At 41.7% G+C, this 15,251-nt stretch overlaps 1 protein-coding gene across 2 annotated transcripts in view; it reads left to right on the plus strand.

The window, feature by feature from the left end:
- The window catches only part of LOC110298723 (transmembrane protein 180-like), a 31,476-nt gene that overhangs the window by 1,306 nt on the left and 14,919 nt on the right, over positions 1–15,251 (plus strand). For both annotated transcript variants that reach the window (XM_021168132.1, XM_021168131.1), the window contains exons 2-4: positions 5,104–5,279; positions 7,305–8,027; positions 11,517–11,671. In XM_021168132.1, the coding sequence (XP_021023791.1) occupies positions 5,130–5,279; positions 7,305–8,027; positions 11,517–11,671 (1,028 nt within the window). In that variant the 5' untranslated portion in view covers positions 5,104–5,129. The remainder of the gene's footprint in view (positions 1–5,103; positions 5,280–7,304; positions 8,028–11,516; positions 11,672–15,251) is intronic.

Raw genomic sequence — 15,251 nt, forward strand, 5'->3', positions numbered from 1 at the left:
GGTACCAAGAACCTAGGGTTAGAAATCTAATTGTCTAGCCACAGTTTGTACTAGAAAAGCCGGCGTTAGCTCACCACTTAGGGGGAGAAATGACCTCTTTGCTCAACAGAGCTATGAGAGTCAAAGAAACTGTGCCCAATAAATCTGTGTTGTGAAGGGACTGTTAAAAAAAATAACAGCATCCAAATAATACACTTCCTTCTCTTTTTGCCTCCCTCTTCCTTTTTCTTTTTCCTGTTCTCCCGTGGTACTACCAAGGGCCCACTCACATGCAAGGAGAAGTTCCAAGCAACTGTCCCCAGCCCATGAGTACCAAAATAAGTAGTAATAGCAACAGATTGCAGTTTGTTAATGATGAATCCATGCCGATATAAATGAGAAAAAAAATTCCCTCATGAGGAATGCCAACTGAAAATATAAAATAACAAAGTAATATTAGCCAGGTATAGTGGTGCCCTCAGCACTGGGGATGTGGAGACAGGAGGCATGTGAGGTTGATACCACCTGTGCTACATTACAAGACCCTGACTAGGAAACAGAAGCCAAACAAAATAGAACAGGCCAGATAGTTAAGTGGCTAAAGGTGCTTGCTTCCTATCCTGACAAGCTGAGTTGATGGCAGCAACCCACATAGTGCAAGGCCAGAAGTGACTCCCACAGGTTCTCTACTTGTACCTTGTCACATACAACCCTCCCTAACACAAGGATCAAGTGTAACTTAAAACAAGTAATAATCGTAACAGACTGTCACCTCACAAGTTCCTTCTGAGTACAAGTACACCAAGAGGCAAGATGTCCCTAGTCAGCTTTTTGTTGCTATGTTTTTAAAACAAAAACCAAGGTTCCTGGTAAAGCCTCTTCTTCCAGAAATGTCAATATCTCAGCCCAGACACAAAAATGAAGCAATGTAGAACCAATTACTGTAATCACACAGAATGCTGTGGAAAGAAAGACAATCCAATTTAGGACTTGCAGATGTGTAGCCGCTGAAGCCTGGAGTCATGCGTCTGACCTCAGTCACTGGTCTCAAAGACCAGGACAGACCCATCTCAATTCCAAATTTGGGGTGCATGGGGATGTTCTTTAACCGTTTTCAAAGAAAAAATAACACACCCTACAGATTTTATTCATTTTGGGGGGGTGGGTCTATGGGTTCATATTTACGGATGCTATTTTCAGAGACCATTTTTGTGTGTGTTCTGCAAAATCCTCAACAAAAACTGTACAGAGAAAGACCTTGCAAGCTAAAAGCTCTGCCTTGGAAGTGTCTCCATGAGGCAATCATAAATAGCGGCCGCAGTGATGATAACCGTTGGCTTAGAAGCAGGTTGGTGAATAACTATGCAAGATGAGGCTAAACAGAGGGTTTCGGAGTTTGCCTGATTTACCAGTATATAGTGTATTCATCCAACCTTATCATGATTGTGTTCTATTGTTTTGTTGTTGTTGTTTTGTTTGTTTTTCAAGACAGGGTTTCTCCATGTAGCCCTGGCTGGCCTGGAACTCGTTCTGTAGGCCAGGTTGGTCTCAAAACTCAGAGATCTGCTTGCCTCTGCCTCCTGAGCGATGGGATCAAAGGTGTGCACCGTCAGCCCTGGGCTCATTCCGATGCTTTTTATCTCTTTTCTATAAAACGCTTTGTGGTAAAGTCAGGTTGGCTTCTGAAATCCTTTGCTCTTGGCTGTAAAGATGAAACATTCTCTTCATCTTACAGTAAAAATCATTTAAAGGGATTTAAAATAATTTTTAAAGATAGTAATAGCAGCTTTTAAAAGATGCAAAGTGACGATGTGATAAACCTAGACCAGGATGGAAGTAATCGAAAGGAAAATACTGATGTGTCTTTTTGTGGAGAATTAGGAAGATGTTATTTCCTCGGTATGTATAAGTAAAGAGTTTAGACACTTTTTCTGTAGTGATACTAAAACTTTGTATTCTTCACTTTAGGCAGGTTGGACATTTAACTCAATTTTTTTTGAAAAAAATTAAATTTGGGGAGCTTATAATACCTTGCAAAAATCTAAGTCTGTGACTGTCTCCCTTCTGACGTAATGATAGAGCAGTTCAGAAAGGCACAACATGCTTATTCTAGAAAGCCTCAAAAGAAGAAAATCACACTCAGAGATTGGTGGGCTAAATTTGTAACTTGGCTTTGGACTCTACTGACTTCTTTTGTTTTTGCCTAAGTGACAAGGTGACCTCTAGCTCCAGTCTTCATTCGAACTTATACCAAAAGTAAAGCCCTGGGGTGAAGCCTTCACCACTACTCCAGCTTTTCTAATTTGAGAATTACCTTTTAAAGCCAAAAATGTTGACTGCCCTTGTGATACTGTAGTGCTTGTACTTCTTAAGCCTTGAGAACCGCATCAGGATGAAATCAAGAACAGATTTGTATTTTATCATTAAAACAGAATTTCCGTTCATTTAAAAGACACAACTACAGGAGGCTGAAGAGATGCTTGGTTGTAGTGACCATTTTGGAATTTTGGTTTCTTTGGAAGCACGGAAATGTTAGAAGAATATGTTTTCATTTTGATCCCAGGTATGGGGCTGTGGAGCTGCTTCAAGCTGTTGGAAGCAGCTGACTACGATTCGCCTTGTGCTCTAGGTTTTGTCAGCCACAGATAGTTTCTGTGATAGTGTGATATTTGGAATTCTTTTCCGAGGGTACATAAATGTGAGCACCCTGAGAAGGTGGGGTTGGGGTTGTTGGTCATTTAGGGAAGTTCTTTGTGGCTTGTTAATAGCTGTGGTCAAAGGGAACCCCCCCCCAAAAAAAAACAAAAGGAAAGAAATTAGAACTCCCCTCTCCCCTCTATCCTTATATCTCTTCTATCAAATGATATGGGGTGAACCAGGCATGGGGGATGGGGATGGAGTGGGAAAAGAATAACTCACAAAGTAGCAAAGACCAGCTACAACTCCTGGGTTAACTCTAGCTTCAGGTTGATCTGATGCCTGTGGTTTTACAGTCACCTAAACTCAAATGCACACACCAGCCCCACCCCACACCCATAATTTAAAAATAAAAAACACATACAAATACACACATGGATAAAACGATTTCATTGCTATTATTACAGTACTGGGGACTGAACCTAGGGTCATTCTCATATTATGAAGGTACTCTACCAATAAGCAAAGCAGAATTATTCTTTATTAACCCACTAGTAGTGTTTCCCATAGATTGAATCACCCTTTTTGGTTTAATCTGTGAGACAAGGTCTCAATGTTTAACCCAGACTGGTTCCAAGCTCATGATCTTCCTGCCTCAGTCCCCAGAGTGCTAGGATTACAGGTATTTACTAGCAAGCCCAGCTTAATAACCTTTTTTTTATATATATAATTTTGGAACTCTGTGATGTATACAATTAAACTAATTCCTGGGTCTATCAGAGGGTAAGATTGGGAGCCAGTACTTGAAGGGGCAGGTTGACAGAGGTTTTCCTAGAGGTCTTGAATTCACTTCCAGAGTGATGGGATGACAGGTCTGCACCACCACACTCAAGGGGTTTTTGTTGTTGTTGTTGTTGTTTATTTTTGTTTTTCATTTTTGGTTTTCTTTGTGGTTCTGGGGACCAGTAACTTGATCACCTGTGATGTAAGTTCCCTTCCAACTTGCCTTCCCTCTCCCTAAGAAACTGGGTACTGTAGCTTGAGTTGCCTGCTTAATTTTGTTCCTGATTCTCCAAGATTAGAGCAGAAGCCAGGGGATTATTCAAGCAAATAATATCCTCATTATGTGTAAATGTATCTATCCCCCAATTCAGTGAACCTATGGAGAGCTGGTGAAACTGTCTACCAAATCAAGGATAATGAAAGTTGGTGGGACACAGCAGTACATCCCTCTAATTCTAGCACACAGGAAGCCAAGGCAGGAAGGTTCAGAGTTCAAAGCCAGCCTGAGCTACATCACCTTAAATACATAATCAAGCTTTTAAAAGAATCTGGGTAATATTCTTGCCTAGCCTACGTGAGACTCTGGACTTAATCTGCACACAAAGTGGGCATTGTGGTGTCCACCTGTAACTCTAACACTTAGGAGGCAGAGGCAGGAGGTCAGAGGGAGTCCCTGCTCCATGGCAAGTTTGAGGTCAGCCTTTGAGTATGAGACCTTGCCTGGGAAAACAAAAACAAGATCAATTTACATCTCCCTACTGCTTAGCTAAACTCTCCCTATTTTCCAATCAGAAAGCAAGGAGATAGGCTATATTTAAGAGGGGTATCTAGGTTAGAAGAAAATATATTAGTTAGAACAAGGCTATATTATTTCTATATTCCTATTAGATATGGCCTTTGGATCAGAGTTACACAGTCTATGGAGAAGAAGGCTAAGTAACTATTTTACTGCAAGTGTGCTGAGGAATGAGCAGCTTGCCACAGAGCAGGACCTGCTGCTATTCCTTCTGTCTGGCTTTAGCCAAAGGCTGTCGTCTCACTGTTCATTTTCTGTTCCTCCTCCTCAACCAGGTAGGCTGATCCATAAGCATAGCTCCTTGACCACCAGCTAAGCATGGCTAAACTCTTGGGTAAATCTCACTTTATAATTTATAAGAAATATAAGAACGTATACAGAGACTGGGGAGATGGCTCAGTCCATAAAGCGACTTCTGCAGAAGCATGAGGACCTGAGTTCAACATCAGCATCCATGTGTGAAAGCAAGAAGTCTGGTGTGGTGGCATATGTCTATAATCTTAGATCTTGAGAAGCAGAGACAGGAGGACCCTTGGGTCTTTCTAGTCACTGGTCTTGCTGAATAGGTGAGATGTTGGTTCACTTAGAGACCCTGTCTCAAAAAAGGTGAGAAGCAATAACAGAAAATACTCAGTGTGGTCTCTGTGTGTGCAAACACACACACACACACACACACACACACACACACACACACACACACAAGAATAACATAGAGTCATACTTTATGCAAATTGGGGCTCATATAACATCTCAGAATGTTGAGTAAGTAGAAATAAATAGATAAAGAAATCTAGTGACGTTCAGAGCAAGTATTTTTGGACTCTAAAATTTCTAGTGTTAATGGAATTTTATTATCCATCAACACTGCATGCAAATAGTGAATTGAAACTTTTTTTTTTTTAACTCAGGGATGAAAACTTCCTCTGCATGAAAAATGACCCTTTTAAGTATCAAATCTGAAGCCTGGGCGTACTCTCTGATTACACTAGGAACCGAAATGTTAAGTTCTTTCTTCAGCTTCTACTATGTGAAACTTTTCTTGGAAGTATACAAGATTTCCAAGTTGGCCTTCTGCCAGGCCCAGGTGAGATACACTTTTTACTCCTTTCAATGCAGGACAGTGCTTCCTTCCTTATAGTGGTATGTCAGCGTCAAAAAGTGGGTTCTTTACATACCTGTAAGAGTTATCAATAAAAACGTGTGTGCTATGGTGATGCAAACCTGTAATCTTAGGATTTAAGCCAAGGCAAAAAGACTGTTGAGAATTCAAGGCTACATAGAAGGATCCTATTTCAAAAAGAGAGAGGGGGAGGGAGAAGAGGAAGGAGGGAGGGAAAAGAAGAAAAGGCAAAGGGATTTGCTGGGAGAGAAGAGAGGGAAGGAAGAAAAGGAGACATGTAGTTATGATTACCATTGCGATGATAGAACACCGTGGCCAAAACAACTGCGGAGGAAAGGGTTTGGTTTATACTTCCACACCGTAGTCCACCACTGAAAGAAGCCAGGGCAAGAACTCACACAGGGCAGGAACCTGGAACAGGAGCTGATGTAGAGGCCACAGAGGGTTGCCCCATACTGGCTTGCTCAACCTGCTCAAGAATGTTCCCACGAGCATGGACTGGGCCCTCCCACATCAATCACTAACTAAAAGTCTTGCCTGTATCCCAATCTTATGGAGGCATTTTCTCAATTGAGGTTCCCTTCTCTTAGATGACCCCAACTTGTGTCAAGTTGAAATAAACTACCCAGCACAGGAGCTATACCTTGAAAAGCTTGGTGATATTGACAGATTGTATTATGTCTTGTCATGCATGAGCTAAATGGGGAGTTCTTATATTTTCCATTGCTTATTATAGAGCTACATATTTACTATGCTGATTTTGAGTTAATTTATTATTAGAAGTATCTTAACCTGTCTTGCTTTCTCCCCACCCCCACCCCCCCACCCCCCGAGATAGGGTTTCTCTGTGTAGCCCTGGCTGTCCTGGAACTCACTCTATAGACCAGGCTGACCTTGAACTCTCAGACATCTGCCTGCCTATGCCTCCCAAGTGCATGGGCCACACCACTGCCTGGCTAACCATTCTTAATGTAGATATGCAAAATAGTATTTTGGAAGGAAGAGAAATGGCTTATTGATTTAGAACACTTTTTGCTTTTCTAGAAAATCTGGGTTTAGTTCCCAGCACCCATATGATGGCTCACAATCATCAGTAACTCCAGTTCCAGGGGATCTGATGCCCTCTTCTGGTCTCCATGGGTACCAGACAAACACATGGTTCACATGCATACATGTAGATAAAACATTTGTAGATGTAAAATAAATTAAATAAATAAAAACCTTTAATAAGAGGAAGGGCCTGAACTCCGTGAGAAAGTGTGGCCCCCGTGTGCCACAGCGGGAGACACATTCTGAGTTCCCTGGGTTGCTATGGTGCTCTACTTCATTAGCTAGATGAGTTACCTTCCCCATCCTCAGTATCTAATTTTGTAAGCTGGGAGGAATAACTCCCCACTCTCATGGAGAGTGTTGTTGCTGTTGTTGTTTTTTTAAAAGGATTTGACAAAGTAATACAAAGTGCAAACACTTGTGTTACACTTGAATATAAAGCAAACATGCATTGGCTTTCCAGTAGCCTACTGTCACTATTATTATCATTGTTGTTTTGTTTTTAGACAAGCTTTCTCTGGAAAGTTTATCAGGCTGGCCTTGAACTCACAGAGTATCTGCCTCCTGAGTACTGGGACTAAAGGTGTGTGCCACTATACCCAACACACTGTTAGTTTCAATTGAAACTGAGACTTTTCAGCTTTAAATACTTCTCAAGTTAAAAACAGAAAAACAAAAAACAACAACAAAAAACCCAAACCAGGGATTCTTTCTTCCTGCCTCTTGCCTTTCCTCTCTCTCTCACCCTCTCCCTCCTGCTCTCTGGTTTATGGTGTAGCTCAGACAGGCCTTGGACTCCATGGTTCTCCTCCTTCAGCTCCCAGATGCTGAGATTACAGGCACGTACTCAGCCTCAGGAGTCATTCTCAGCTTGAATGTAGTCGTCTACGCTACTAACAACTATGCAAACTAATTTCACGTGTATTTGGTTCTCCCTAGGTAATTTTAATGATATGGAATATTCTGACTGACCTGAGTGGGTATTTCCACATGAGCTCTCAGTATGACTGCTGTCTCAGTTACCGTTGCTCCCTGCTTGGAGCCCTTCTGCACGCAGTGGCCTTCTTGCTCCCTTGGTTCCCTTGGAAACACTATAGAGAAAGTGACTGGCTTATTGGACTCCAGCTGGTAGCCTCCCTGTGCGCATTTAACAGCACCCACGCCTGGGTGCAGCAAGCCCAGTGGCGCCTGTTTGCAGAGACTTCCCCCAGGTATGAGAACAGGCTGCAGCTGACCAGAATTAACCAAGTGGCATCCCTGGTGGGCTCCTTCAGCATCCTTTTCTGTGGCCTCATCTCTCACAACATGGAAATCCTGCCCAATTTTCAAGCCACGTCTGTCGCCATTGCCTTCCTGGCATCTATCAGCTTTTACAGTGGCATGTTCAATGTGAGACACTTTGAGTTTAAAAGAAACCCAGAGGAAAACGTCCTCTCCGAGAGCGAACAGGAGTTGGCAAGGACCTCCGTCATCTTACTGATGAGACAAATCTTGTCTCAGAGGAACTTCTACCTTTTCCTCATCATGAATTTCTTCCAGGTCTTCCATTTGACCATCTTCAGTAACTTCATGATGATCTTTGTCGATAACCTCATTCCCACTGACTCTCTCTCTTCTTCCGTAAGGAGCATCATGTATGGAGCAGGCTTCATCTGCCCTCAGGTATGTGTGAATCTCTGTGTGTTTTCCTAGTGGGGCTGAAGATGAACCCTTAGCTGTCTGAGGAGATAAAAATGTTACTGATTGTTACATGTTTACTAACAAACACTAAGAGTCAGAGCCCAGTCACTGTACAGGGCTCCATAGAAACAAACAGAGAGTCAGATCCCAGTCACTATACAGGGCTCCACAGAAACGATGGGAGAGCAAATGAAAAGTGAACAACGGACGAGCACGTTGAGAGCCAAGCACCATGCCATTTTAAAATATGTATTCTAAAAATTTTTATTTATTTATTTTGTGTGTGTGTGTGTGCATGTGTGTGTTTTGAGATAGGTCTCACTGTATAGTCCTGGCTGGCCTGGAACTTGATAAGTAGACCAAACTGACATTGAGAGCCCCATGCCTAGACTATTGTGCATATTTGTGTCAGGGTGGTCTGTGGTGGTCAGAAGACAGCTTAGAGGCCCCATTTCTCTCTCTCCTCATGTAGGTTCCAGGGATTGAACTCAGGTGGTTAGGTTTGGTGCCAAGCCATCTCCACAGCCTAAAGTTTTAAATATTTGGCTTTGAATATAAGCATAAGCAAAGCTGTGGAAGAAGTAAATGGCTTCCTTTGAATGTATATTTTTGCTTTATTCAGTCATTTAAAGATGTATTGGTACATCATTTATTCAATTATTTTGTCAACTTTTTAATTGGTGTATTAGTCAACCTTCATATATTGAGTTGCAGAAATACTTTGTATATTCCGGATACAAGTTCTTTGTCAAATAATAGCTCTCTCTTTCTCTCTTTCTCGTTCTCTCACTCTCTCGCTCTCTCATAGTACTGTGGATTGGACCTAGGGCCTTGCGTAGTTAGTGCTCCCATTAAGCTAAATATTCAGCCAGTAAATACTTAGTCTTTTCCTAAATTTGGCCAACAGAATTGAACAGCCTTCCTCCTCAATCCCCCACAAGAACATGAAATACAAAGCTGTTTTAATGTATTCCTCATTTCTAGGTAAATGATACTTTCATGAGCTGAGAGTTGTCAATGTTTGACTAAATGGCTGTAACCCACTTTAATCATTGGGCATGGTTTCCCTTTTCTGAGGCTGACTGCACAGTGGAATTCATCTCAAGAGGCTGAGAAAATGGAAGGAGAAAAGAAAGAACAAGACAGGTCTGATGGCACACATGGTTAACTCCACACCCAGGAGGCTGAGGCAGGAGGATTGGCATGAATTCCAGGCCAGCCTAGTCTATGAACTGAAAACTAATCTTAAAAAAAAAAAAAAAAAAAGCGTGTATGTGGTCTTCCTCCCATACAGGTCCTAAGCAGGCCCAACAGAGCTCAGCTTCTGGGATCCTGGAATCCAGTGTGTGCAGGAAGGTGTGGCTGAGGAAATCAAGTCTTTTCTCTAATGCTGTTTAAGAATTCAGTCAGTCATCATGCGCCCTTAAAAGAAGCAGATTAGTAACATCTAAGAGTGGAGCTTTGGAATTTCTCAAGGGAGAATGTGGCTCCCCTATTTAACTACGCGATCCCGAGGGAGTCATTCAATTCTCTGTGTCTCATTATCTTCATTTATAAAATTAAAATAAAAATGGGGTGGGTCTCCCACAGTCACCATGTGAACGACTAAAGGGCAGCACACTGGTGACTAGAAAGGGTTCCCAGCACACAGGTAATCCCCTTGGAAGTGCCGGCTCTTGCTCTCTCACGTGACTGGCTCAAGCTAGACACCAAGCTACAACACTGCCTTTCTCGCTCTGGGTCGCTTTAGATTCTGTGGGTGACTTTGCCAACACTCAGGTGGGATATGCTGTTTGAAGACTCCAGTTCAGGTGGACATATAAAAAGGGAGCCAGACTCCGTCTATAGAAGCCTTTACTTTTAGACATAAGTCTTTCTCTTCTGTTATTATGAACTTTTGTGGTAACATCCTTGGCTCATGTCTCTGTACATATTAGACACAAGAATAATAGCTGTACATTATCGAGTGTCTTATATGCTGAGTATGGACTTAAATAGGAGAAGGGGGAATGATAGGGTTAGTGCTCATCGGTAGAGTGCCATAAAATAGAGCAAAAAAAAAAAATGAGAGGGGAGAGGAAAGAGGATATAGACATTAGAAAATGTCTCTTAGGTGAAGTAGCTTGAGACTTTGAGCACACAGGCAATTAAAGTGGCCAAGTTGGAATTCAGATGTAAGGTCTCTGATTTCCAAAGCTTGCACTTCGAACTCTGTCCCAAATTCCTTGCATTATTGACTATCCTGCGTGTGTCTGTGTTAGAGACTTAGACGAAGCAGCTTCACCTCAGTAAGTGGATGCGAGGTACTTGCTAAAACTCTGCACACGCGAGCATCCTGGGTCTCGCTGGGGCTGCTTTCCTTCCCTCGAAGAGAAGCTTCGGATCTTGTCAGCCGCTGAGCTACTATTTTCAGCCTCTAGAAAATGAGCTCTCGTTTGTTCCTTGAAAGTAGAAGAGTAAGCCAAAGAGTGGGCCAGGAAGGAAAGGACGTCTACAGTCAACTTACAGTGTTCAAAATTCCTCTTCTATTGTATGTACATACATTTGGTTAGAGGAAACTTCTCTGGGCTAAACAATGCACTTTTCATGTTGCAAACAAAGAGTGTTTTCAGAACTTGGTGAATGCGCATGAGTGCACATGTCACAGACTTTTTAGCCTAGAACAATGGATGTCTTCAGAACTGGCAACAAAAATGCAGGAAAGGGAAAAAGAAGTAAGTCCTTAGTGTTAATATGTTAGAATGATTAACATATATAACATTTAACCAGAAGAGATGGGAAGCAACCTAGCCACCGTGTACTAGACTTCTGATTTTAGGGGAAGGGGCATTTCACATTGCCTCACAGTGCTGGTGGTGAGATGATCAGTACAGACCTGCCTTGGGTTAGTGCTGGCTTTAACCTCCAATTGTAAACTGTATATTTGTCTAAGTCTTGGATGAGCCTCCCATTTCCTGGGTATTTGATGTGTCTTATGGAAATAGTAACTATTTCTTTAATATTCATACAACACTAATGCTTGCAGTTTTGTTTTGTTTTTTATATTCTTTTTTCTTTTCTTCCCTTTTTGGCAGTGCTGAGGTAGAACCCAGAGCTTTATATGTGCTTCCAACCACCGACCTACATCCCCAACCCTTCCATTTTTTTGGTGTATATGAATTAGCAGCTGGGTGTAGTGGCTCACTTGTAATCCCAGCACTTGGGAGGCTGAGGCAGGAGGATTACTGAGAGTTCAAGGCTAAACCCAGACTACATGGTAAATTCCAGCACAGATGGGGCCACATAGTGAGACCCCCATCTCAAAACTAAACCAAACCCCGATCAAGACAGTCTAAGCTATGATGCAAAAGGTGTTGTAATCCAGAGCGACTTAGTTTTGTAAGGAGAGGCTGATTTTGTCAGCACAGGTAAGCAGGACTAACGGGTGGGGCGGGTTCTTCTTTAACACAGTGTCGATCTCTTTCCTTGCAGTGCCTGGTACTTCTAGGTCAGTCCTGGCTGAAGAAATACGGTTACTATAAGGTTATCTTAATTTCTTTCTACCTAGAAGGGGCAGCCGCCCTTGTCATGTTACTTCTGGGACAGGAACACTATTACTGTTTGGCTGTTTATCTCACTGTTATCATGTAAGTAAATGCCAGGTCCCTTTCAGCCTTGTCTCACGCTTTCCCAGCACCCTTCCAAACACTGAGCTATCTTTAATTTGAGTAGCTGGAGTTAGCAGCATGAGCCACCATGCCAGGCCTACCATATTTGATCTGAATGGAGTTTCTCATTTGTAGATGGGAACATTGTTCATTTCAGCAAAGTTGTTTGAATATTAACAGCTTGCATGTTGAAAGTGTTTCATATAGTAGATTTGTGCCAAAGATTGGCTCTGTTTAATAGCTAGGTTTGGTGGCTCAGCCCTGTAAATCTGGCAGCTAGAAGCTGAGGCAGGAGTATTGCCATAAATTCTAGATGAGCTGGATTACAGAATAAGACTGTGTCTCAAAAATAAATAAAACCAACTTGTCAAAACAAACAGAACACACACATACAAAAAACCCAACAACAATAACAGCTCAACAAGGGGCTACGAGATAGCTCAGTTGCTAAACAGCTCTCCACACAAGTGTGAGGGTTCTTGGCACCCAGATAAGCCATATACAACAGCGTGCATCTGTAACCCCAGTGCTTGGGAGTGGGTATGGGCTGTGGGGTAGAGACAGCAAGATCCCTAGATCTCACTGAGCAACCTGTCTAGGTGAGTTGGTGAGCCCCAGGTTCAATGAGACGTTGTCCCCAAAAATAAGATAGAGGGCTGGAGAGATGGCTCAACCGTAAGAGAGCTTTCTGCTCTTGCAGGGGACCCAGGTTCAGTTTCATTTAATTCCTATCACCCACATAGTGGCTCACAACCATCTTTAACTCTAGTCCCCAGGGATTTGGTGTCCCTTCTGATTTTTGTGGTCTCCTATACACTCGTAGTATACATAATACACTCAGGAATACACACATATGCACTAACTTAACAAATCAATAAATACATAAATTTTAAAGAGAGGGAATATGTATGATGAAGACACTGTTGTTAGTACCAATGCGCAAACAACGTGCTTATTCTTACACACCTACACAAACACATATACCACATACATAATAAATAAATGTTAAAAAAGAAAAAGTCAAATAACAACATCAGCAACCCCAGGTGTATGCACACATATAATTCCAGTACTTGGGAGGAAGAGGCAAGAGGACCACAAGTTCAAAGTCATCCTTGCCTACATAGCAAGTTCAAGGCCAGCCTGGGCTATGTGAGACCATCTCAGAAGCAAGCAAGCCAACAATTGCTTCATGTATTGCTGGAGTTGAATGTGAAGTCCATGTGCACTTTTCATGCCTAGAATTTTTTTTAAAGCAATTCCCCACCCTCCTGTCTCATTCTACAAAACAAAAAACAAAAAACAAAACAAAACAAAACAAAAAAACCAAAACTTGTATGTGAGAGAGAGCAAGTATGTGGTATGTACTTGTCTTTCTGGGTCTGACTTATTTCCCTGAACCTGTACTCTACAGTTCCACCCACTTTGCTACTTCTGTCAGAATTTCATTCTTCTTTCTGACTAGATAATATTCCATTTTATATACATATCATATTTTCTTTATCTGTTCATCCATTAATAGGCACCTAGGCTGGTTCCATATCATAGCGACTGTAAGTAGCACTGCAATAAGTTAGGCCATTTGAGTATCTCTTTGTCATCTGTCTCCTTGGGTATTATAAGAAGCAGTAAAGTAGCCGGATCTACTGATACTCTAGTTTCAGGCTCTGGATGAGCTGTAGGAGACCAGCCTTCTCCACAGCAACTTCTCTAATGTACATTCTGGCCTGCAGACTGTGGGAACCTTTTCTACATCACCTACATTTGACTTTTGGTTTTTGTGCTTTTTTTGACAATAGCCATTCCTTTTTTAAGTTAGGGCCTCGCTGTGTAGAACTGGATGGCCTGGAACTTTCCATGTAGATCAGGCTGGCCTTGAACTTCAAGAGATATACCTGCTTTTGCTTTCTGAGTGCTGGAATTAAAAGTGTGTGACACTATGCTTAGCTGATAATAACCATTTTAACTGGAGTGAAATAATATCTAATATCTCCTGGTGACTAATTTAGCATATATTTATGCCATTTATATATCTTTAAAAATTTTTTATTTTATATGTATGGGTAGTTTGCCTACATGTGTATCTGTGCACCACATGTGTGCCTGTGCCAGTAGAGATCAGATCCCCTGGCACTATAGTTACAGATGGCTGTGAGCCATCATGTGGGTGCTAGGAATCTACTCAGGTCCTCTGAAGGAGTGTCCAGTGCACCTAACTACTGAGCCATCTCTCCAGTCTGGCCATTTGTATTTGATGGAATTGCCTCTAGTTTTGGTTGTTTTGTTGTTGTTTGTTTTGGTAGTTTGCTGCTGTGAAGTTTTTTTTTTAATATTTATTTATTTATTATATGTAAGTACACTGTAGCTGTCTTCAGACACTCCAGAAGAGGGAGTCAGATGTCGTTACGGATGGTTGTGAGCCACCATGTGGTTGCTGGGATTTGAACTCTGGACCTTCGGAAGAACAGTCGGGTGTTCTTATCCACTGAGCCATCTCACCAGCCCCGTAAAGTTCTTTTTAAATTCTTTATACATTCTGTATATTAATCCAGATGAATAGTTGATGTATATTTTCTCCCATTTGGTAAGCTATCTCTTTACTTTTGATTTTTTTCTTCTTGCTTTGAAAATAATTTTTAGTTTCATGTAATTTCACTTGTTAATTTCTGTTCCTTGCTTCCTGTGTTTTGAGTATCAAATAAAAAAACAAGTATCAAATAAAAAAACAAATCAGTTCATTTGCTAAACAACTTAAATGGATTCTTATTGCTCTTGGACTTACTCAATTCCTTGATGTGTTTTGCCTATATCGTCTTTTACATTAGTCTTTGTTTGTTTGAGACAGGCTCTCTCTTGGGCTTGAACTCACTCTGTGGTGGTTTGAATATGCTTGTCCCAGAGAGTGGCACTATTTGGTGCCACTAGTGGCCTTGTTAGAGTAGGTGTAGCCTTGTTGCAGTAAGTGTTTTTCTCTGTGGGGTTGGACTTTAAGACCCTCATTCTAGCTACCTGGAAGCCAGTCTTTTCATGTTTGCCTTTGGAACAAGATGTAGAACTCTCAGCTCCTCCTACACCACACCTACCCAGGCACTGCCATGCTCCCTGCCTTGATGATAATGGACTGAACCTCTGAAACAGTAAGCCAGCCCCAATGAAATGTCATCCTTATAAGAGTTACCTTAGTCATGGTTTCTGTTCACAGCAGTAAAACACTAATTAAGACATACTATAAGACATACTATGTAGCTAGAGCTGACTTGAGCTGTTGATTCTCCTGCTTCTGCTTCCCACGTGCTGGGTGTGTATGCTGCTACTATGACCAGCTTTGCTTATTTTTCAAAATAATTTTACATGTATGAAAGTTTCACTTGTATATGTATACCTGGTGCCACAGAAGACAGAAGAGGGGAATGAAGTTACAAACAGTTATAAGCCACTATGTAGGTACTGGGAACCGAGCTTGAGTCTTCTTAAAAAGCAACCAGCTGTCTTAACTTCTTAACCGCTGAGTCATCTCTCCAGCCCCTGTTGTTTTTGCTCTGTGCTTTGTAGTTGTAGA

The sequence above is a fragment of the Mus caroli genome, chromosome 7 (genome assembly GCF_900094665.2).
Source record: "Mus caroli chromosome 7, CAROLI_EIJ_v1.1, whole genome shotgun sequence".
Taxonomy (NCBI): domain Eukaryota; kingdom Metazoa; phylum Chordata; class Mammalia; order Rodentia; family Muridae; genus Mus; species Mus caroli.